Here is a 24,009-nt window from a genome sequence, read left to right on the forward strand (position 1 = left end):
TATAAATAGAGGTTTGTTCTTTCACATGAGTCACATTATTAACTCAAGTCATGTTGCTCATAACTTCAGCACAACAGAATCTCATTCATGATAGACTTACATATTTCCCCGCATTTGAACACAGATTTAAGCGAGTCTAAGTGTTATAATGTTTGTACTGAAAATAATTTACCATAACAACATTAATTAATCAACACCAGTGTTAAAGGTACCATTTTTTCGTGTGTTTTTGAAGCTTTGATTGTGTTTACAGTGTGCAATATAACGTGTTCATGTTTCGCGTGTAAAAAAACCCAGTATTTTTCACACAATTTACTTATCTGTATACCGCTGTTTTCACTGTCCTAAGAACGGGCTGATGACTTCCTTGTTCTATGAAGTCCCTCCTTCAGAAATACGTAACGAGTTCTGATTGTGCCAGCGGTTCCTGTGTTGTGATTCGACAGCAGATTAGCGCACGTTGCCCGGAAAGGTCACGCCTCTTACCATAACGTGGAGATGCATGCGCTCAGTGTTATTGGTGATTTGACTCCGGGATGAAAATAACAGCGTCTCGACGACATGGCGACAAACACACTCTACAAACGCAACTCTTCCTCTTCTCCGTGGGAGCGCAACAAGACCACGCCCCCTTTTCTGTGTATTCCTGTGGGCGGAGGTTAGTCAAAAAACTGTTCTAGTGACGTCATTAAAGCAGGAAGTAGAGGGATGTAGTCCAAACCGGCCGTTCGATGTAGGCGACTTCTGTTAAATAAAATATCTCGCTTGGCATTGAACTTTGAGCTTTATCATTTTACAGATATTATTTATACTCTAACAACAACATTATACACTAACTAAAGTTTGAAACATGGGATCACGAAGAACGGGACCTTTAAGCTTCACAACAAGAAAGCTATAGTCCGGCTTAAGTCCTCCTGGGAAGTTCGTACGAGGTGGGAAGTCATTTACGACGGCAGGAGTCACTTTCGTCGGAGTAAGATGGCGGTGTAATTTCTCTTAATTAATTACACAAAATACAGCAAGGTTCTTAAACTCTAGTTCTAGAAAATGAACAAAGATTTGCATAAGGTGTGCTTTATTTTTTATGTTTTTAGTTAATTTATGAAGCCACTGCAAACTTTCTCGTTACATAGGCTATTATACATTGTTATTTTATAATGCTATCATATTCTGTGCAAGCAATTTGCTTACTGCACTGTAAATAGAAAAGCCTGACAATTTCACAGCTAAATACCTTGAAGTATTGTGGTATTCTGCCATGTTCTCACTGACACGCCCCCAATTCCTAAAAATCCCGAGCTAATCATAAGATGATTCCATAAATTATCACTCATATTTACGACATCACTAGTATTTACGACATTGTGGAGGCGTTCATGTGCGTTCAACCAGGGGGGGAATCTATCAGCCATAAACTGAAGCTTCCCCGGGCGCCGCCATTGATTAGCAGACCATCACCAGCTGTTAGCATTCCATTGACTCCCATTCATTTTGGCGTCACTTTGACAGCGAATAACTTTACATCTGAGGCGTTTAAAGACTCCATTTGTCCATTATTTATTTCTAAAGAAACACGAAAATGTATAAAAGGCTCCATTACTTTGTATCTTACATTATGTAGAAGCAGTTTTTGTAAAAATTGGCTAACAATTGCGTCATAACCACACGACTCTCTGTCGCACAGTAGAGAGATTACCGTATGGACGGGAGGAGAAGCTCGCAGGCAATCGGGGGGGACGTGGAGGCAAAATGACAAAGCAATTCATCACAATACTTAGCAAAGGTTTCTCCTGCTCCTAGCTCACGGACACCTCCTACTCACACTCTCCGTCTCTGCAAGTTTCGGAAGGGAATGATTCAGATTTCGCTGGGCACAGCTACTAGAAGACAGACGGGTTGCTCACGTCACATCTACGTCGTCAAGCTCAGTTTGAGTCTGCGCAGTACGCTCGACCCCCAGGAAGTGAGAGCTTCTAATTGACTTCACTTTTCTTCGTTGAATCCAATTGGGTCGCTGTGTCCATTTCTTTTACTGTCTATGCTTTCAACTCGTATACGATCTATACGAGATGACTTGAACACACCATTAAAATAGCGTCGTGCAAGGTCGGAAATGCCACCAAAATTAATAAAAAGCCCCCTAAATTCAAGATATGAATTGCCCTTGTATGAATTATTGTATTCTGTGTTTATAACATGATAATATAGTTAAGCAATATCACACGAGCAGGACAATAAGTTAAAAATATAAAATGGCAATTTTTAGACAACGCTGTTTACTGTTTTTTGCTCTATTTTGCCAACAAAAAATAATTCCAAACAACGCAGAAAAGTTGTGTCTCCCTGCAACACACAGCAGTGATTCGTTCTCGGACGATTCATTGTTTTTGAGCGAATCAGGTGAGTCAATGATTCAATGACCCATTGATAAAATCAATGGACACTTATTGCTTTTACAAGAATTGTTTGAATGAATCGTTTGAATGAATGATTCTATGATTCACTTATTTCGACTTGCCGCCACCTACTGGCAGTTTTAGTTTCATATAATAGTATGATTTCTTTCCCCCGGCATTTCATATTTATATTCAAAATGCTAAATTTAGAACATTAATTTCATAACATTGTAATTGCAGTGAAAATGGATTTTGATAAATGGTAAGATGGATTTTGTTGCTACTGATTTCATTAAATTGGCATAACAGCCCTATAGTGTATGTATAATGTTAAAAAGTGTAATTAATCAAATGATGATCAACAATATGTACAGTAACTTTACTTTTTTTTATTATTATTATAAGAGGGGTGCCCTTTTTTCAGTTGAGCACCTGCCCTCCAAAATGTATGTGCACAGCCCTGATATACAGAATGTAAAGAAAGTAAACAGGGATCATTTTCATTTCATGTTGACTTTAAATGGATGAAATTGCTCAGAGACCATTCAGGTTATCTAAAATGATCTTTATTGCACTCATCTATTGCTGTAAAACTGTACAGAAGCCTTTCAAACTAATCTTGAAGGACCAGAAGAGGATGAGCAAAGACACTGGCAGTTTTACCTGTTTCAAATGTTGTTCTTGCATATTTGCTGAACTATCTAACATCACACTCAGTTATTAACAATGTAGATGGTTTTGTGTCGTTCCACCATGTCAATATCTCTCTCCAACTGCTTCATCTCCAGCTCCAGACGCTCCTTCCTGTATTTTTTGGGAGCTGTGTCTGTGACAACAGAGAGGCTCTGGTACTGATGATGAAGGTCGTCCCAGTTCTTCTTCAGAGCCTGTCAAAAGTCATCAAGTCATTAGACATATCTTGAAATTTAAAAACCATCAGTGATGGGGGTTAGGTAATCAGATTACTTTTTCAAGTACCTAGTAAAGTAACGCGTTACTTTTTAAAATTTACATCAAAATATCTAAGTTACTTTTCCTCATTGATTGACTGACAGCTCTCCTGTCCCCTTGTTGAGAGAAATAAAGTGAGGAGGTGTTGTGTGCGCTGTGTAAACATGATGGTTATTTTAGTTCTAGACTAAATATGAACATGCATTTACTCATCTCACTTGCACAACAACATTCATCAAAATGAATAAAAACAGTAAAATGCTATTTCAGAATTTTACGCAAAACTTTTATACTTAAAGTCCACATGAAATCAAAATTGACCATATTTACTTTGTTTGCCTAAATTGATCGTTTTGTGGTGAACAATTCATCCATGCAAGTCTTTAATCAAAATCTGAAAATGCCCCTCCCCTCTGCTTTGGAGGACCTTCTCTGATGACGTATGTTTGACTGCTTGGTTTATGAAACGCTTAACCACTCCCCTCAAACCGTTAGTCTGTTATGAGCAGAGATGGAGAGGAGGAGCGCTAGAGTAAAACCCTGCCCTCTGTTCAATATTCCTTTTCACTGGGAAATACGTCACAACACTGGAGAAAAGTCGTTTGCAACTTCCGGTTCACGCGGACTTTAAAGGGACTATGTGTAGCTTTTTAGGTATTTTATTATCTAAAATCAATATTTTTATTCATAAATATGCCCTCAATGGTGTACAAATACCTATGCCAATGATCAGACTAATCCTCGTAAACGAAGAATTTATTATCTTTATATACATGAGATGGGTAAGTCCACGGAGGCTTCCCATAGACAGTATATAAACTGGACACAGCGACCCCATAGGTTTCAACGGAGAGAAGTGAAGCACATTAGAAGCCCTCATTTCCTGATTGCCAAGCGTACTGCGCAGACTCAAACTGAGCTTGACGACGTGGATGTGACGTGAGCAGCCTGCCTGACAGTTGTAAGTTTTCTAGTAGCTGTGCCAAACGAAATCTGAACCATTCCCTTCCGAATCTTGCAGAGACGGAAAGCGTGAGTAGGATCTGTTCATGAGCTAGGAGCAGGAGCAACGTCATGACTCTCTATGGCCTTCTCCCTTGACTTTATCGGACTTTATGCCTCCACGTCCCCCCGATTGCATGCGAGCTTCTCTTCCTGTCTCTACGGTAATTTCCAGAGAGTCGCGTGGTTATGACGCAATCGTTAGCCTACTTTTACAAAAACTGCTTCTACGGGGGCATAACGTAAGATACAAGGTAATGGAGCCTTTTATACATTGTCGTGTTTCTTTAGAAATAAACCATGGACAAATGGAGTCTTTAAACGCCTCAGATGTAAAGTTATTCGCTGTCAAAGTGACGCCAAAATGAATGGGAGTCAATGGGATGCTAACAGCAGGTGAAGGCTTGTTAGCCAATGGCGGCTCCCGGGGGTACCTTCAAAGTAATATGAAACGCTTACCCACTGAGGCTTCCATGTAGTTCCGCCATCTTGAAAAACTATAATAGCAGAGAGGGACAAAAAGTACTAGGCCAACGCGTTTCCACAACGCGTTTTCGTTCAGAGCCAGCGTCACGTGACTGAAGCCAGCAGAAGTGGAGGAGCAGAGAGAGGCGCTTGTCACTGCCGCGGCAAGTTTAAAAGGCTGCACTGTATGGTTATTTATACACCGTTCATTCATATGAGTCACAGGATAAGGAGTCTTCGTCGTCGAAAAAGTCCAAAATAGACCGTAAAAGGAAACGTGACCGGAGATTACAAAAACAAGGGTTAATGTCGGGATAGCTAATGCAGGAGAAAGCTTTCAAAAGAGACGCTGAAGTTTCCTGCTTTCTTCTCGACAGGTAAGTCAATGTTACGGTCTTAATTACAAGCTTTTTTTTCATTGCTTGGTTGTGTACTTTATTACCGTATATACCCGAATATTAGACGAGGGTTTTGTCCTAAAAATAGGCTGAAAAATGGGGGGTCGTCTTATATTCGCGATATAGACAAAATCACGGGGGGAAAGGGAGAAAGAACAACGGAATTAATATGAAATAGTGACTGAAACGCGACCAATTAAGACAAATGATTTCGCCTATACTTGCATGTAAAATTAGAGAAGCAACATAATATCTGTGTTTAACTGGATTAAAACGCTGCTCCTCTCTGCCATGCGAGACGCAGAGCGAGCAAGCGAGAGAGAAAGAGAGAGAGGTGCGCGCGCGAGACACAGAGAGAGAGAGAGAGAGAGAGAGAGAGAGAGAGAGAGGTGCGCGCGCGAGACGCAGAGAGAGAGAGAGAGAGAGAGAGAGAGAGAGAGAAATTTGAGACATTTCACTGTCACAAATACAGTTCAGTCAGAGAACTCTACTTTAGCAAACTCACTAACCTAATACAGAACTTTACAGCCATGACTGAAGTAGATCAGATGAAGATCCTGCTAGGAGAGGGCCAGACAGCAGCACTGGCTGCCAGATACGTGTGTGTGCCACAGCCTGAGAGACAGCAGGTGAATGTGTGTGTGATGTGTGTGTCTGACCTCAGTGTGTTTCCCCACTGTCCACCACAGTGACCTTCAGTGACGTGTGTGTGTATATGTTAAAACACTGTGGTGTAAAACGTTCACAGATATTATAATTTGTTACACTGTTAATTTGTACAATTAATTTAAGTTGTTCATTTAGATTTAAGTTATGTTATAATTTATTTTTTTTGTACTTTATAATTTTATACTGTATAATTATTCTATGTGTTCCAAGCTTTGGCAATATTGTAACATGTACAGTCATGCCAATAAAGCAATTTTGAATTGAATTGAATTGAATTGAATTGAGAGAGAGAGGTGCGTGCGCGAGATGCAGAGCAAGAGAGAGAGAGAAAGGCGCGCACGTGCTGGAAGAGAGAGAATGAATTATCACTGTAATTTTCAAATACAATTCTTTTCTGTTAAAACCAGATTTTAAAATCAGATTTCATAGTTAAAGTTTTTCACAGTCAGTAATTTTTTTCATTGTTTCAAGTTTCAGTTTGTTTTAAATAACAAACCTGTTCACCCAAAGAAGAAATTCCTACACATAGTCCCTTTAACTATATTAAATTACACAAATATACTTTATGTATTTAATCTCACTTTATTAACCAATGTCTTTGTTGCTGACCTTTCAATTATATAATTCACCCATAGTAATAAGCAAAAATAACTTTAGATTAGATTTAGAATAAATAAGAGTGTTGAACTTCCTTCTCCTGTATCCAGAATAGCAGCACTGCTGAAAGGATTGTTTGAGCAGCGCCCTCTACTGTACAGGAGTGAATATTCATTTCCTTCAGCCTAAGGCTTATTCATTTCACTTTTGGTGTGAAAGGGCCTTAACATTTGCCAAAAATATAACTTTTTTTGTTGTTATTAAAAAACAAACAAGCAAGCCCAGCCCAGGTGAGAAAAAGTAACGCAAAAGTAATGTAACACATTACTTTTCATAAAAAGTAACGCTATTACTTTTTTGGGGAGTAATGCAATATTGTAATGCATTACTTTTAAAAGTAACTTTCCCCCACACTGAAAACCATTGTATAATTATTAAACACTACAGTTCTAGGATCAAAAAAAATGTTTAAAAGAAAATGACACTTTTATTCAGCAAGAACACATTGACTAAAAATGACAGCAAAACATTTATGTTACAAATAATAATAATTAGCAACTCTTTGTGTTTTTTAATTTATAAATTATGCCTTGTAATGCAACTTATAATGCATTGTAAGGTCACATGAGAAATTGTAACCACAGTTATAATACATTATAATTCTTATCTATTCATTGTTACACCTTTAGAAAGTATAATGCATTAAAACAACAACCAATTTCAGATGTAACAAGGAATTTGCAAATATTGTAATGTATTTTAACTTTGGTTACAATTATTTCTGAAAATATATAATGAATTAATATATATATATATTATGAATACCTTGCATTATATGTAAAGGCTTTCAGTAAAATGTTACCAAACTATTTTTTTTTTTTAAATAAAATCTTGTCTTTTTAACATTCTATTTTGGTAAAAAGTGTCATGGTTCCCACAAAAAATATTATATTAAAATAATAAGAAATTTTACTCGAGCAACAAATCAGCTTGGGTCATGTCATGTGACAATGAAGACTGACAATTAATTAAATATGTTAAAATATAAAGCTGTTAATTTAAATTGGAATAATAAAATGTTCCTTTTCTTTTTGTCTGAATTTTTGATCAAATAAATGCAGCCTTGGTGAGGATAAGAGACTTCTTTCAAAAACATTTAAAATAACCCCAAACCTTTGACCGGTAGTGTACATGCAGTCTCTATGATCTCATATAAAGCGAGAGACTAACATGGAATATTTGTACTTTAAAGTATTCATTACACTTCAGGACCATTTAGTAATCTGCAGATGATTAAACATGAGGAAAATTAAATTACAGAAACGTCTGTCTGTCTGTCTGTCTGTGTGTCTGTTAACCGCATATCTCTCGAACCGTTAGTCCAGGGGTCGGCAACCCGCGGCTCTAGAGCCGCATGCGGCTCTTAAGCGCCGCCCTAGTGGCTCCCTGGAGCTTTTTCAAAAATATGAAAATGGAAAAAATATTTTTTGTTTTAATATAATTTCTGTAGGAGGAAAAACATGACAAACATTCTTAACCCTTTCGCACGTACGATCACATCGGTCGGTGTGATTAGAACGGTCAGTGCATCACGTGATCAACTGCTAAATTCAAATGTGCTCTCGCGCGTTGGCTGGCGCTGAGCCAGATACAGGCGCGCTCGGCTCAGAGCTGTCATATATCACAACTTTTCAGTGTTTTCAACCACATAATGTTTATTTTAGGTTTCAGACATATAATACAAAAAAAAAAAAAAAAAATACATTTAGAGTTTGTAAAATACATACTGATGTTAAAGGAAGAGGCAATAATAACCATTTCCATTATAATTAGACACGTTTTATTCATATTAGATACACATTGTGTAAGTAACTTTAAAGTTTACTCTATTCTTCTCCCATTTCACCAGCCACTTACTTTTATGTATTTCGGGAGAAGTGGATGAATTCACGTGTTGTAAATCCAACAGATCCGACAGCTCAACTAACGCGATCGTTATAAAGGTGTTTAAACAACAAAACGCTTCCACTTGCATATATTTGACAATCGGAATATCAGATATTTCATGCCATATCTAACAAATTTGTGAATATTTTGAATAAAAAAGGAAAAATGACATAAAAGCAGATCATCATTCATTCAGCTCTGTTGCTGCTGCGGTGTGTCACGTGACACGCAATGACGCGTCACCATGGAAACCATAAAGTGACATTCTAAATAATGGTCGCCTTGAAAAACTCATGCAGGGGGGAATCAGTAGAATACTGAATACTGTCAGTCAGAATATTTTAAACTTACGTGTGAAAGGGTTAAAGTTTTTCAACGTTGTAAACATAATACACGAATAAATAAATCGAAACATAATACATTAAAATGATAATGGAAGTTAAACTTAAAGCACGATTGTACAGCAGATTAGTCACGTGGTGCGTCATTCTCTCCAGGATGTGCTGCAGGGAAAATAAACATTTAATAATGAATGCTCATTATGTATTTGTAGCCTACTTATCATTTTGATACTAGGGGGCTAATAAAGCTAATATAGACACTTACAGCATGTGTTGCCTTCATTATAAGGCTTATAAGGCTTTTAATTTTTTGCGGCTCCAGACAGATTTTTTTTTTTTTTTTTTCGGTCCAATATGGCTCTTTCAACATTTTGGGTTGCCGACCCCTGCGTTAGTCCAATGGATTTCAAACTTGACAGGTGTCTTGCCACGGGCACGAGTAAGTGCAGTGCCAAGTTTGACGTTGTTTGGATGAGAAATGCTAAAGATATAATTAAATATATAATTTTTAAAAGGTTGTGGTTTAAAAATAAACATTCAGACATTAGAGGGTTGTGTCGGTCAAAGAAGCCCCAAGAAGGTTGTGGTTTAAAAATAAACATTCTGATAAGCTACACTGTTTACTTCTGAGTATTATATTTTATTCTATTCACAGCCATCATTTGTAGTAACCTAGCATGCTCCCTGAATTCAATGCGTTCACAGTCTCTTTCACGGGCATCAAATCAGCAATTACTAAAAACACACACAAAAACCTGATTTTGATGCGTTCACAGTCTCTTTCACGGGCACCAAATCAACAATTACTAAAAACACACACAAAAACCTGATTTTGATGCGTTCACAGTCTCTTTCACGGGCACCAAATCAACAATTACTAAAAACACACACAAAAACCTGATTTTGATGCGTTCACAGTCTCTTTCACGGGCATCAAATCAACAATTACTAAAAACACACACAAAAACCTGATTTTGATGCGTTCACAGTCTCTTTCACGGGCACCAAATCAACAATTACTAAAAACACACACAAAAACCTGATTTTGATGCGTTCACAGTCTCTTTCACGGGCACCAAATCAACAATTACTAAAAACACACACAAAAACTGATTTTGCACGGGCATTTTGCACTAGTGAGGAAAAATCTTAAAAAGACATGGTGACCAGTCATAAAAAATATATGTTTTCCCTTATAAAATCATTTACATTTGTGCTTAAAATCTTAATATTTAAAAAAAGGTAATGCTAATTTTGTTTACATTTACTCATAAAGCAGATGCTTTTATCCAACACAACTTACAAACTGAGGGACAACTACAGTACAAACACAAGGATTGATCATCAGGAGATTAACGCTGCTAGTTCAGAAGCACAAAGTTCTCGAGGAAGATGACGGATGTGCCTTCCATCAGAACACAGGCTAAACAATTAGAGATCGTTTCATTCAGAGTACATTTGTATGTTTACCTGTATGATATGGTGTCGTTCTTCAACAGAGAGCTGTTTCATGGCTCCTTCTCTCATACGCTCCTTGACATAGTTGTCATATTCCTCTTGTGCTTTCCTGACTTCCTCTCTGCGCTGAAGAAGGTACTCTGGAGTTTGGCCATAGTCCTGAGAACATGCAGAAAAAGACAGGCCTGAGGCTTTTCTAACTGTTTTTGCAGTATGCAGTGCTGGGTAGATTACTTACAAATTGTAGTCGATTATTGATTTTGAATTATGACCACACACACACACACACACACACACACACACACACACACACACACACACACACACACACACACACACACACACACAAAAAAAAGAGAGAGAGAGAAAAGTTATCCATTACATTACACATTTTACGTAATATAATCTGACTTTATGATTACTTTTTGACCACTTTTGACCTAACTCATTTATCAAATTGATTTGATAAGATAAGATAATCTTGTACAATATTGATATAAAAATACAAAGAGAAAGAAAATATATACCATTCTTTGTTATCAACAACATGAAGTGCATTAAACATTATATTACGGCAGGGTTTGTGATGGAACTGCAGGGGGTCTGTGAGTTTGATGAAGAGCTAATCATTAAATCATTCAAATAAATAATTTAAAAATAATAAAGATTATAATAAAAATGTGTTTGAAAGACAACAGGCTTCCAAAGACATAGCAATACACAGTTAAATAACTTACAAAGTAAAATTTTGATAATAATGAATCATTTGTTCATCAGGAGTTGATTAGATACGCAAAGTTGCAATGTTGAGATAACACTTCTAAAAAGTGAAATGATTTCTGTAAATCCAGTGATGAAATACAGTACTTTGTGGCCTCTCAATTTTCCATGTATTTATATCCAAAGTGGCTGGTCTGTGTGTGCAATTTCACAAAACTAGAAGACTTTCTGAATGTATGTAAGCGATATGTTTTTTTAGAAAGGAAATGTAAAACATGAAAAAGAAGAATTAGTGCACATCAATAAATAAATAATGATTTACTACAATTGTGTGAATAATATGTAATCAATAAAAAATTACTTTAGTCTGATTAAATGTAATACAGTTTTTTACAATCACTTTGCTACTATTTTCAGAACCTTGATGTCATTTTTCAAAACTCTAGACACAAAACTCAAAACGGTTATCACTTGTAACACAGGTTATCTAATGTTCAAAACATTGCATTGTGTATTCACATCTTTAAAGAAATCTTGCACTTGCACAATCATTGGTTCAAAAAACTAATTTACTGTGAAATACCGTTGAGACATAACTATAGATCACCCACACACAAGCAACTGATAGTTTCATTGTGTCATTGTTCGTACAATCATTAAATATTGTAGAACAAAATAGGTGATACAGGTTTCATTATGGCACTACATGTACAGTAAATACATCTCTGTAAAGGCACTGCAGTAGTAGAGAGAATACTACAGTGGAATCATTGAACAAAGTTTGTAATATATTGATGCAAAATACTACAGTACAATCACAACATAGGTTTATTTGAATCAAAGCAAAAAATAATTAGCTATGAAATAGAAAAGAAAAGACAGTACTGTAAAACATCAAATGCAGTGTTCCTCAACTTGCTTGCTTGTACTGTAAGAAACAGAACAGGAGTGATGATCTATACAGTGCAGTGCTGTCAATACTGTACATAGTCTGAAAAGGTAGTACAGTGTTTGGGACCATAGACACAGTGTCTGATGAAGCAGTATGATCAAATATTAGGCTACATCCATGGATATTGTAGTCTAATTGGTTCATGCTCCATGCTAATTGGTGACAATGAATATCGTTATCTTGAAACTTTCATGATTTAGTAAACATGGAAGATTGTTTGTCTGTTTCCATACAACTATGCATTCAGAGTAATGCAATAGTTTCTTATCATTTTGAGCAGTTGTATCAATTGATAGTTAGATCAATGTAAGGAAATGAATAGACACTCATTTGAAATGTAATGTGTGAATTGCCTTTTGAAATAGCAGTACTTTGATGTTAAGTTGTGTCATATTGAACAGGTGATTTTTGTTGAATGAACAAATGATCTAAGTTTTATGTGTATTGTATCCAAGCAATTGAGAAAAGGGTTAGAGTTTTGAAAAATGTGCATTTTGATCATTGGTTGTGAGTTTTGTGTCTAGAGTTGTGAAAAATGACATCAAGGTTCTGAAAATAGTAACAAAGTGATTGTAAAAAACTGTAAAATGCAAGTAATTTTTGGAATCTGATTATGTAATCCAGATTGAATGTAATCAGTTGCTGCCCAGCACAGTATGTTTTGTATGCATGATGAAACACAAGAGCAACTGGAACATGAAACTCACTTTCACATCACTCTCTCACCTTTTTCTTTATGAATTTCGGGATGAGACCAGAGTTCTCCAGCAGCAGTTTGTCCCCCTTCTTGGTATCAGCATACACTGGCTGCACTTTCTTTGGGAGTGCCATGATGTTCTCAATGGCGTTGCTCTTAATAAAGTCCTTGTTGGTGTAGAGACCCATGAGCGGCTTCTCAGTTCTTGCGGGTATTGGTGGTTTACCATGTAGCTCAGCACCTTCATATTTAAATGGTTTCTCTGAAATAGTACAAATAAATGATCCAAGCAAAGCTTTAGTGGTCCACACATGAAACTGGCATTTTATGATTGTGATTAAAAGATATTTTAATGAATGAAATGAATGCTCAAAATGTCTTAAACAGCAAATGCAGGACACATACTCTCAGGGAGTTTAGGTTCCTTGGAGTGTTTCTGTAGAAAGTTTGTTGCCAACGGTACGTCCACTTTTGCTGGTCCCATTGTCTTATTGGGGGATTTGTTTACCTTTTTCTCCAGCTTCACCTGCTCTCTGAACTTTGACATGTACCTGGAAATTATATTAATGATATTAATGGATGAAAATATATTAATGGATGAATCTCACCAAAAGAGAGAGGTGGTCTTTCATTCCAAAATCAATAGGAAATATAATATAACAATCACATTTTATACAATTTTATAATAATACATTATTACATGATACAGAATAATGCATTTTTAAAATATATTTCACATTTTGACATCAATTTAAAAAAAAATCATATGATTAATAAGTTATGACAACATATGTTTTTACATTGTTTTTAACTCATCAAAGTAAATTAAGCAATCTTCACCTTTTTTAAATAATTTATACAAGATTCAACTTAAAAAAAAATCAGTTTAATGTAATTTATGTTTAAAAATGACTGAAGACAAATGACTGGAAGCAAGTACTTTACCATTTAAATAGATCAGTTTTAATAAGCTTCCCATTAGACCTGATGGAATTGTACTTAATTGTAACAATGTGAGAAAATGGTGTTACAATGCAAATAAATAAACTATTTTGTAAATATCAAAAGAGAATTAGAAAAAAGATAGAACACTTTATAATATCAGCTTATTGAGGTATTAATTTGATCTTAAAGCTGAAACTCTACCTGGGCGCTTTCATGGCTTTTTCTTCCTCTCTGGGAATAAGGTTATAGATGCTCTCTGGAGGATAGATGATGTTGCTCATGATGTCTGATAATAGAGACACAAATAAGAGAAAACAGAAAAGGTCCCGCTGCTCACTGTTTTATGAGCACAAAAGATAAAATGGCTGGTCTTGTTTAACAAACGTCTCTATGACAACCACTGCCAGGCAACATAAAACAGTTTCCCCTTGTTTTATTGTCTCCCGCATTAGTCACAAAATATTCAGTTGTTTAAACGTCCAAGTTTAACAAACCTTACAAAAAAAACATGCACATGCAAACGATTTGTTTTAGTATTAAGATTTGAAAATGACGGTACTATTGAGAGCGTGTGACGAAGGCTCAGAACGTAAACGGAAAATGTCCTTTTGCTGTTGCCATACTGACGCGGTTTGTTTACGTGACCCACGCTATGCGCACACGTGAAAGTGAAATTACAATAGGCTGTAAGTCAGATAAACGTTGTGCTTTAGGTAAACCTTACTTTTGTACTGTACATATTGCCAAATATTTGTGTACGTAAGAATGTACTCCTATCAGAAAACATTAACTTGCAAACCTAATATTCTGCGGATAGACAGACTGTCAGATAGACATAAGTGTAATAAGTGTACATTTTGTAGTTATTATTCTCTGCATTTTAAGGTACGTGTCATATTTTAAAATATATTCCAGATAATTGCCATACATAGTCTTCATTAAAGTCGTGTAATCACTTGAAATTGATAAAAACGAATTTATATTTTTTTTCCATGTTACACTCGTTTCATGTCCAGCCAAATAATGAAAACATTAAAAACATTTATTGGTATTTTTCTTTGATTACTAAAAGCTAATTGTTATGTCACCTTATGCCTTAATAGATTTAAATTGCACACCACATCAATGCTTGAAGTCGTCAGGAAATGAAAATTCATCCTATCTATTTTCTAAATACATGTTTCTTATATATATATATATATATATATATTATATTATATATATATTTATATATATATATTTTTTTTTTGACCTCGTGATCTTTTATTATAAATATAATTTGATGTATGCAGTGAAACGCCAGACTCTCTGGTGATGTAGCTACTGCATGCCAGACTTCTCCAATCATTTAGTCTGATTAAACCACCCCTGCAAACCCACATTTCAAAATTCAGTGAGTGGAACCAAGTCCCTGCCCTACTATTATTCCTTTCAATAATTTGTTCCATTAGATATCACAATGCAGAAGAAAAGATCTGTCTATACTTCCGTTTCATTGTGACATTAAAGGCCCTGTTCTAAACGGCACACTTCATGTGCATCTGTGGTGTTCCACAACACTGCAGGGTGTCCCATTTGTCATTTTAGGTTTCAGAAGGAAGCAGACTTCCACCCGACAGACAAAGCAGCTTTATGTCATGAAAGTGTGGAGCTGGAGAAAGATGCCGAAGGCTTAGGGTTCCATTGGGACGGGCTGTGTCTTTATTAAAACAAATCTTTACATAGATTAAACCAATACAGTATCCCTCAGTTTCACAGACAAGTCTTAAGATAGTCCCAGACTAAAATGTATGTTTGAGCTGTTTTAACTAAAAGCAACTTGCACTGACATATCTTAAAATATGTCAGTGCCATTGTTTTGTCTCAAGATGCACACCAGTCATGTTTTTTCTAAGACACGTTTATTAAAGCTACTCAAACGCTCTAATTGAACTAAGGCCTAATCCTGGCTTAGTCTAAAGGCCCGTTCACACCAAGGACGATAACTATAAAGATAACGATAAAGATATAATTCTAAAAATCGTTCTCCATATTAAAGAATAACAGAGTTCACACCACAACTATAACGATAAAGATATGAGGAACGATATCGTTTGGATCACTTTCAGAAAATTTTTTTCCAGCTGTCGAACGATAAAACACTGACAGCCAATCAGAATCCATTCTAATTTAAAGGTCTCGCGCATTTAAAATGGATCTGGATCATCCAGGCGCGCGCGTGCTTAGAATAAAAAGACCGTTATCGGTCATTGGTGTGGACGCATATATAGTTATCTTTATCGTTATCTTTATAGTTATCGTCCTTGGTGTGAACGGGCCTTAAGCCCTGTCTGTGAAATCAGGCCTAAGCATTACATTTTGTATTTTAGCAAAAAGCATATCCACTGACATGATTTTAATTCTGAAACATATTTCTGCTTCCTAGATTATATGATCTTTTTTCCAAGATGATCCCTGCAAGTTTCGGCCAGCTGTTGGCTAAAGTGAGCAAGCTGAGGACCCACCTGCTATTTGCGCCTTCATACTTCACTACAGCACGGCTATCAAATCAAAACTCTAAACCGCATGAAAGAAACATTCTCCTGATGGGTCCTCCTGGAGCAGGGAAGACCTGCGTAGGGCGGATTGTGGGACACAGACTAGGTATGCCTGTTATTGATATAGATGACGATGTTCTCGAAAGGACGTGGGGAATGAGTGTGGCAGACAAGCTCTCTGAAATCGGTGGCGAGGGTTTTATTGAAGAAGAAGGTAAAGCAGTGTGCAGGTTTGCAGCCACAGGAAGTGTCATCTCTCTGACCGGCTCCAATCCCCTGCATTCGGACGCCATGCGGCACCTGAAGCGCTCCGGACTGGCCGTGTACCTGGATGTGGACACAGAAGATATCATGCAGAGACTCTCTCGAATGAAGGTGAACAGGATTGTGGGTCAGGATGCTGGTGTTTCTGTGAGAGAGATATTACATTACAGAAAGCAGTTCTATGAGAAATGGCTAGACGCGAGAGTCCTTTGTGGGACGGGAGACTCCGTGGAGGACGTGGCTGATAAAGTCCTGAGGACTCTGCTCAGATATGAGGATTCAGAATCAGAGGTGTTTGTTTCAACGAGGAGCCAAATGTCAAGTGACCCCAAGTTCTTCAGTGATGTCGTCATAGAGGGTCTTGCACCAGATGGAGGACTTTACGTACCAAAAAAAGGTTTCCCCAAACTGGAACCTTCAGAATGGTTGAGAATATCCAGCATGCCGTATGCCACGAGAGCTGTGGCCATACTGGAAAACTGTATCCATCCTATGGATGTGTCCCCTGTAGAACTGAGCACAATGGTGTGTCGCGCTTACGGCCAGAACTTCGCCGATCAGTCGGTTGTGCCTCTAAAGCACCTCACTGATCATCAGTATCTTCTAGAGCTCTTTCACGGCCCAACTGCCTCGTTTAAAGACCTGGCACTGCAGTTGATGCCTCAGCTGTTTGCCCACTGCCTGCCACAGATGTGCAACTACCTGATTCTAGTGGCCACATCTGGAGATACCGGAAGCGCGGTGCTGAACGGCTTCAGCAATCTTAAAGACAGTGACCGGGAGAGGATCGGCGTGCTTGTGGTTTTCCCTGAGAACGGAGTGAGTGAGATTCAGAGGCTACAGATGACAGGATTTCAGGAGGGCAATGCCAAGTCCGTCAGCGTCCAGTCCGATTTTGACTTCTGCCAGAGGAGCATTAAACAAATGTTTGGGGACTCAAGCTTGATCGGATATTTAGCTGTGGAATACGCCACGGTTCTCAGCACCGCAAACTCGATAAACTGGGCCCGACTGCTCCCTCAGGTGGTCTATCACTGCTCGGCGTACATGGACCTGCTTAGAAATGGCACGCTGGCTTTCGGAGACCCCATTGACGTGTGCATCCCTACCGGAAACTTTGGCAATGCCATGTCAGCCCTGTACGCCAAACAAATGGGAATCCCCATACGGAAGGTGATCTGTGCATCCAATCATAACTGCATCGTATCCGACTTCATCGCGAGTGGCAAGTATGATCTCCGCACCCGGAAGCTGCAGGTTTCAAACTCTCCCGCCATTGATATCCTGAAGTCTTCCAACCTTGAGAGGTTCATCCATCACGCTTCCGGTGGGGATGGAAGTCTTGTCAGAGATCTGTTTTTGAATCTAGAAAGAGATCGCGTATTTAAAGTGTCGGAGACTTTACGGCAGAAGATAAATCTGGAAGTTCAAGCTGGTTGGTGCTCTGAAGAAGACTGTTTGAGGGCCATACGGGAGGTGCACGCGACAACAGGCTTCATAATGGACACTCACACGGCGGTCGGGAAAGTAGTCGCCGATCGTATACATGACAAAACCTGCCCGCTTGTGATATGCTCCACTGCACACCACGGGAAGTTTGCTCCAGCTGTCTTAAAAGCCCTTCAGTGTCAAGATATCCCACCGGATCCTGTTGAGCAGTTGGATGAACTCTGCAGCATTGGAGGCCGAGAGCAGATGCATGACGCCCTGCTGAAGTGCGTGGGAAACAGCGGATACAATCCACATAAAGTATGTCAGGCTGACTATAACAAGCTCACGGATGAAGTAGAAACTATGATACAAGACTCATTTCTGAGAGTCCAGTGAAACCTGCAGTACCTGCACATGTCCACTCGATGGCAAAGTCTGTCAAGAAACCCCAAACGGTATACTTCCATCAAATCTGAACACAATGTCATGAGATATTGCTCAAATGCTTTTCATGTAAGTCCATAAACTAATCTTAATTGTACTTTATCGTAATCTCTCCGATGTTTTATTAATTTGGTGTTGATAACTTTATTAAAAAAGCCTATTTATACTGATAGTTGCTAAATTGCTGGCAACAGCAAACAGTCTACAGTCACATAATGAAATATTACTTGGTGGAATTATTCTTTTTGAATATTGTTGACATGTACAGTATAGCTTATTTCTTTAAGGGTTGAAATACAAATAAATAAACTGACAAGGCAAACAACAAGTTTTTCCCTCTAGAAAAGATAGTTCATCATCGTTCACTCAAACTCATGTTGTTCCAGACCTTTATGACTTTCTTTATTCTGTCAAACACACACACACACAAAAAAAAAGTGAGAAATGTATCAGTTTTTTCCCCTCCATGCAGTGGAAGTCAATGTTAACCAAAACGGTTTGCTTTATCAACATTCTTCCCAATATCTATCTATCTATATACAGTATATATATATATATATATATATATATATATATATATATATATATATATATATATATATATATATATATATATATATATATATATATATCAGTATATCCCCATTTCCAGAATAGTTGGGACATTTTGTAAAATGCAATAAAATCAAGATTCTGTGATTTGTTAATTCTCTTTAACTTTATTTAACTGACAAATGTACAAAGAAAATATGTCGAATGTTTTCACTGACCAACTTAATTTTATTTTGTAAATATAAACACGTTTTGATTTTGATGGCTGCAGCAAACTCCACAAAAGTTGGAACAGAGGCATGTTTACCACTCTCACATCACCTTTCCTTTTAATTACACTCTTTAATCATTTAGGAGTTGAGGATACCAATTGTTGCAGTTTTGCAAATGGAATATTTGCCCAATCTCGACTGATAAGACAACTGCTCAACAGTCTGTGGTCGTCACTGTCCGATTGTCCTTTTCATGATGGGCCTTACATTTTCATAAGAGACAGATCTGGACTGCAGTCAGGCACATCCCTTCTATGGTGCAGAGTGTCTAGAAACCACTCAGTTTTAGCATGTGCAGAATGAGGCCTGGCATTGTCTTGCTTCCCAGGAAAGATGTCATCTTGATGGCAGTTTATGTCCCTGTAAAATCCCCAAATATACCTCCATGTCAATGGTACCTTCACACAAATGCAAGTCACTCATACCGTTTGCTCTGATACCAGGACAGATGTTTGCTTTTGCACCTGTCGCTGATGAAAGTCTGGATGGTCCCTTTTGTCTTTGGGACTGAGAACTCGATGTCTGTTTTCCCCAAAACAAGCTGAAACATGGACTCATCTGACCACAGCACACATTTCCACAGTCTTCTAGACCATCTGAGATTTCTCTGGATTCCCTGAATCTTTGCACAATGTTATATGGTAGATGGTGAAAGACATACATTCTTTGCAATCTTGCATTGAGAAATGTGCTTTTTGAATTGTTTGACAATTCTCTCATGATATTTGGCACAAAGTGGTGAGCCATGACCCATCTCTGCTTACTCCTTTTTCACCCGAACATGATACCCTCACCTATTACCAGTTCACCTGCTCATTGTGGACTGTGTAAAAGAGTTGGATAACCTGTATAATATTTTCACTTTTACTCTGCCTCTGTCCCAACTTTTTTGTAGTGTGTTTCAGCCATCAATATCAAAATTTGTTTATATTTACAAAATACAATTTTGTTCAGTGAAAATGTTGGAAAACTTTTCTTTGTACTTTTGTCAGTTAAAAAAAGGTTAAAGAGAATTAACAAATTACAGATTGTGAATTTTATTGCATTTTGCAAAATGTCCCAACTTTTCTGGAAATGGGGTTGTATATATATATATACACAGGCTTAGAATGACACGAGGGTATGTAAATGATGACATCATTTTTATTTGTGGGAACTAACCCTTTAACATCAAATTGAATAAGCTGACAGATGCAGTGATAAAGGTGTTTATATGCAACACTGAATTGATCACAGGCAAAAATGTAGATCTGCTGACTGAGTTTTATTTAAACCGTTTATGACATTTCTGAGATAAAAAAACAATCAAAACACCTTCCAAGACATTTATTTACATAACCTTAGTGTTCGCTGTCTTAAGGTCATGCGCGTAAATGCACTCGTTCACTTAATTCACAAGAAAGCAGGACATCAACATTGAAGGCTCTCAGTTTATTTTGGTTACTTACATACAAGTATTCATCCTCTTTTCTCCAAGTGAGGAAAACAAATCATAACAAAGGTGATGCTAAAATAGTTTGTATTTCTGAGAGGTGCCACAATACGACTGTTCTTGCTGAGTCAGTAAACAGCAATCCCATCAAACTCTTGGTCCCATTTGATTTTTTCTCATTGCACATTTCAGATCATAGAAACCGTGACCTCCGCCGTTCTGCTCGACACAGGAGAACAAAATACCTTCAAATGCTTTATGTACAAGAAACACTCAGATATTCAGAGACGTAAATGATATTCGAGTAACATTTATACATCAAGCAGACAAGACCGAGATCTCACTCACAAAACTACCGGAAATGAAATGCAAGTTTGAACATTCAAGCCGTCAAAAATACTATGCAGATATTTGACCATTTTTAAAAAATAGCTTTTTGAGTTGCAAATGGTTTTTCGACATGCACTGTGAATGCATCAATATTAAACATGAACATTTCATCCACACAAAATCAAATTCATCCTCAAGAGCTTTAATAGGAAAAAAGTTACAACCAATAACTGTTCAGATACAGTACTGTGCAAAACTGTATATAAACATACCATACGTGAATTAAGTAATATAAATGCCAACTGGAACGAGTTGGCCACTGCTGTAATGTGAAACATTTGCACAATACTGTATTTAATGAGTTGAAGGGACAGATATTGTCATCATTTACTCAACCCTTATTGCAAACCTGTATGACCGAAGGCTCGTTTCCATTCAACTCCATGCATTGATGTTCATGGTGTTGAAAGAATAGCATGAGCATTCTGCTAAACATCTCTGCTCTACTGAAGAAAGAAAGTCACACAGGTTTGGAACAACACGAGGGTCGAGTCAATGTCCGAATTTTCATTATCCCTTTAACACAAAAGTGTTTCCTACCCTACTTAATATACTTTTTATGTACAGATTTGTTTTGGCCATGAATCAGCAAATGTTCTACAAAGTGTCTGTAAACCCTCAGAGGGGCTTTAGTTTAATACTGAGGTAATGTTGAAATCATACATTTTAATTTCATGCTCCATTACTCGATTCTTAAAGTGGATGGAAAACCGCTATTAGCAGGATGCGAGCGGGTTCGTATCGTTGATGGTAAAACAACATCGGCTCACACATGCGCAAGTTAAAATAACAGTGTTATCGTGATGCTATTACAGTCAATAATAGATTTTGTGATGGCCACGTAATGCGAGCTTTTAGATACAGGATTTTAGTTAATCAAACGTAAGCCTTGAATGACCGGTGATATTCACAGGGAGGCTCGAACAGGATCGTTCGCCCCCGTAATAAGGCACAGTGACTAAATCAACATAGAGTGCTTTCTCCAGCACTGACAGACCATCACTTCAAGGAAACACACGCTGAGAAGTGGGATCAACAGTCTTGTACAACTGTCATGGTCTGTGAGAATAATGAGAATCGGTTTCGCTCCCCTTCTGCAATGAATAAACACCATCTAAAAATACACACTCGAGGCTACAAGATTTCCAAGACTCGGACACGCTTGAAACACTGAAAACAAGTTTTATCGATATCCAAGTGAATGTTTTTCATGTGCGACTTTACACTGCAACACCAGACATTAGCACAATTGGACATGAGAAGACCTTTTGAACCACAAATGACACGTTCTCCCGACAACGACACCCCTTTTGCCCAAAACACCAAATATCTATTTGAATCAAACACCGAATGACCCCCTCAGTCTTGCTGTTTCAACTCCTGCGAGTCCCACAGCTCTCTGGGATTCAAAGGCCAAACGTGCTTGGCGGTCAGTTCATCCGTCAACCTGATGGACAGACCAGAGACTCCTAACACCTTCAGAAGCTCATAACTGGCCTGCTGGGGAGAGCGAGACGATGTGGCGCCAGCCAGATGCCACGGTCGAGGGTTGATGACAGTGAGGAGCACCTGAAGGGGAGCGGAGGCAGGAACACGAGGCAGGGCGGTCTCGGAGTCGGCATGCTACACTGGGAGGGAACTGAAAACTGGTGGCTTCAAATCTATGGGTTGCATATTATGTGGCAAAAGGAGCTGGCTTTGTGCTTGGACATCATGGAACAGGTGGACTAACCCTCCTCTTCGCTTTCCTCCTCCAGCGCCTCCTCGAACACTTGATCCGGGAGCCGGAAGCACTCCTCGAAGAAGTTGACCAGCGACTGGCTGAGGTGCTGCCGCGTTCCCTCGTTGTGAATGAAGTGTCCTTCGTCTGGGTAGATCTAGCAAAGGACGCAACGACAAGGGTGTGAGCTCAATATCGCAACTCTGAATACGGCTTTCACGCTTGGTGTGAGCACAAGTCATCAGAGTTTGGTGAAATCAATAGTACACGTTGAAAAAAACAACATTTATTTTCATATCAAGGTCTTGGAAATGTTTTTCGACCTTGCCTTTATGTTTTATTGTTGCTACTTTTTAACCCTGTAAAGCCTGACATATGACATAATAGTCAGAAAACCCTTTTTTCAATGGAATAGTTTATTAAACCTTTAAATAAAATCCATCAGGCTTTTATGGCTCATACAGGATGATCTAGTGAGAATATGGAGCTCATACTCGATGGCGAAAAAACACCTGTTTTATTTAGAAGGCCAAACTGAGCAAAAACATGCAATTTGGTGCAGTTGCTAATATATTCAGTATATGTTAAAAAAGTAAGTTGAAGTCCTGATATAGCTTATAATCTAAATCAATGAGATTTAACCCTCTGGTGCTCTTCTGTCGTTTTTACTGGAAAAATGTACTTTTTTTTTTTTTTTTTTTTTCTCAAATGGTACAAAACTTGGTAAAGGTTTTGGCACTTGCAATGTGAACACACACACAAAAAATTCATGGACATGATTTGAAAAGGTTAAATGGTCCTGTAAAAAATGGTCACACTTGTGCTTGTGTCAAAGTCCAAAACAAACGTATCTGATGTTCCTGAACTTATTGTGAACAATTTATTGCATGTTATAAAAAAAAAAAAAAAATATATATATATATATATATATATATATATATATATATATATATATATATATATAGTTTTTGTCTATTTTGACCACATTGGAAATGAATGGGAGACGAATTTTATCTAGTGAAAACTTTTGGTACTACAGCCAAACAAAATCTTACTGAAAGCTCATTTTTTGAGATATCAAGCTCAACTTTGGAACACAACTTTTTTAGATTTATGGCTTTGATTTTCTTGCAGTTTTACGTGATTTCGAAAATATATATTTCATATAAAAATTTAAAATAGTATTTTTGTGCATTTCTCATAACAATACACAAAATTCTGTTACTTTTTTAAAGTTCACTTTTTAATTATTTTTTTTCACTTCAGCAATAATCTGCCAAGTGTCGTCTTTAAAAAGAGATCAAACTTAAGTCTGTGCTCTAAAGCATTCAAGAATTATGACAGTTTAAGTTGGAAATTACATTTTCAGGTCTATGCTCAAAAAGTGAATAAATGGATTATAAATACAGCGTAAATATAATTTAGT

At 37.5% G+C, this 24,009-nt stretch overlaps 3 protein-coding genes across 5 annotated transcripts in view; 1 reads left to right on the top strand and 2 right to left on the bottom strand.

Moving 5' to 3' along the window:
- Positions 1–2,945: 2,945 nt before the first annotated feature.
- Positions 2,946–14,133, bottom strand: enkur (enkurin, TRPC channel interacting protein). The gene is made up of 5 exons (XM_081353289.1): positions 13,743–14,133; positions 13,002–13,147; positions 12,626–12,858; positions 10,240–10,386; positions 2,946–3,286 (listed from the first exon to the last, which is right to left on the bottom strand). Exons 1-5 carry the CDS (start codon positions 13,820–13,822, stop codon positions 3,113–3,115), a joined length of 780 nt encoding a protein of 259 aa, XP_081209415.1. The 5' UTR covers positions 13,823–14,133; the 3' UTR covers positions 2,946–3,112.
- A 49-nt stretch (positions 14,134–14,182) lies between these two features.
- Positions 14,183–18,645, top strand: thnsl1 (threonine synthase like 1). Of its 3 annotated transcripts, none has more exons than XM_081352449.1 (2): positions 14,183–14,426; positions 15,967–18,645. In XM_081352449.1, the coding sequence occupies exon 2, from the start codon at positions 15,989–15,991 to the stop codon at positions 18,167–18,169; it is 2,181 nt and encodes a 726-aa protein (XP_081208575.1). In that variant the 5' UTR covers positions 14,183–14,426; positions 15,967–15,988; the 3' UTR covers positions 18,170–18,645. The 3 variants fall into 3 exon arrangements, with proteins under 3 accessions (XP_081208575.1, XP_081208574.1, XP_081208576.1); XM_081352448.1 differs by having other exon boundaries at positions 14,183–14,227; XM_081352450.1 differs by having other exon boundaries at positions 14,200–14,254; positions 15,967–18,536.
- Positions 18,646–20,459: 1,814 nt separating this feature from the next.
- dpp6a (dipeptidyl-peptidase 6a) overlaps positions 20,460–24,009 on the bottom strand; it is a 202,992-nt gene continuing 199,442 nt past the window's right edge. The window contains exon 26 of the mRNA XM_081352579.1: positions 20,460–22,740. Within this exon, the coding sequence (XP_081208705.1) occupies positions 22,591–22,740 (150 nt within the window). The 3' untranslated portion in view covers positions 20,460–22,590. The remainder of the gene's footprint in view (positions 22,741–24,009) is intronic.

This window comes from Scardinius erythrophthalmus, assembly GCF_964197995.2.
Source record: "Scardinius erythrophthalmus genome assembly, chromosome: 22".
Taxonomy (NCBI): domain Eukaryota; kingdom Metazoa; phylum Chordata; class Actinopteri; order Cypriniformes; family Leuciscidae; genus Scardinius; species Scardinius erythrophthalmus.

Coding starts and splice junctions, on each gene's coding strand:
- enkur (XM_081353289.1), bottom strand. CDS start 13,822: ATGAGCAACATCATCTATCCTCCAGAGAGCATCTATAACCTTATTCCC. Junction 13,148..13,742: donor AAAGCCATGAAAGCGCCCAG/GTAGAGTTTCAG, acceptor TATAATTTCCAG/GTACATGTCAAAGTTCAGAG. Junction 10,387..12,625: donor CGAAATTCATAAAGAAAAAG/GTGAGAGAGTGA, acceptor GCATGTTCTCAG/GACTATGGCCAAACTCCAGA.
- thnsl1 (XM_081352449.1), top strand. CDS start 15,989: ATGATCCCTGCAAGTTTCGGCCAGCTGTTGGCTAAAGTGAGCAAGCTG.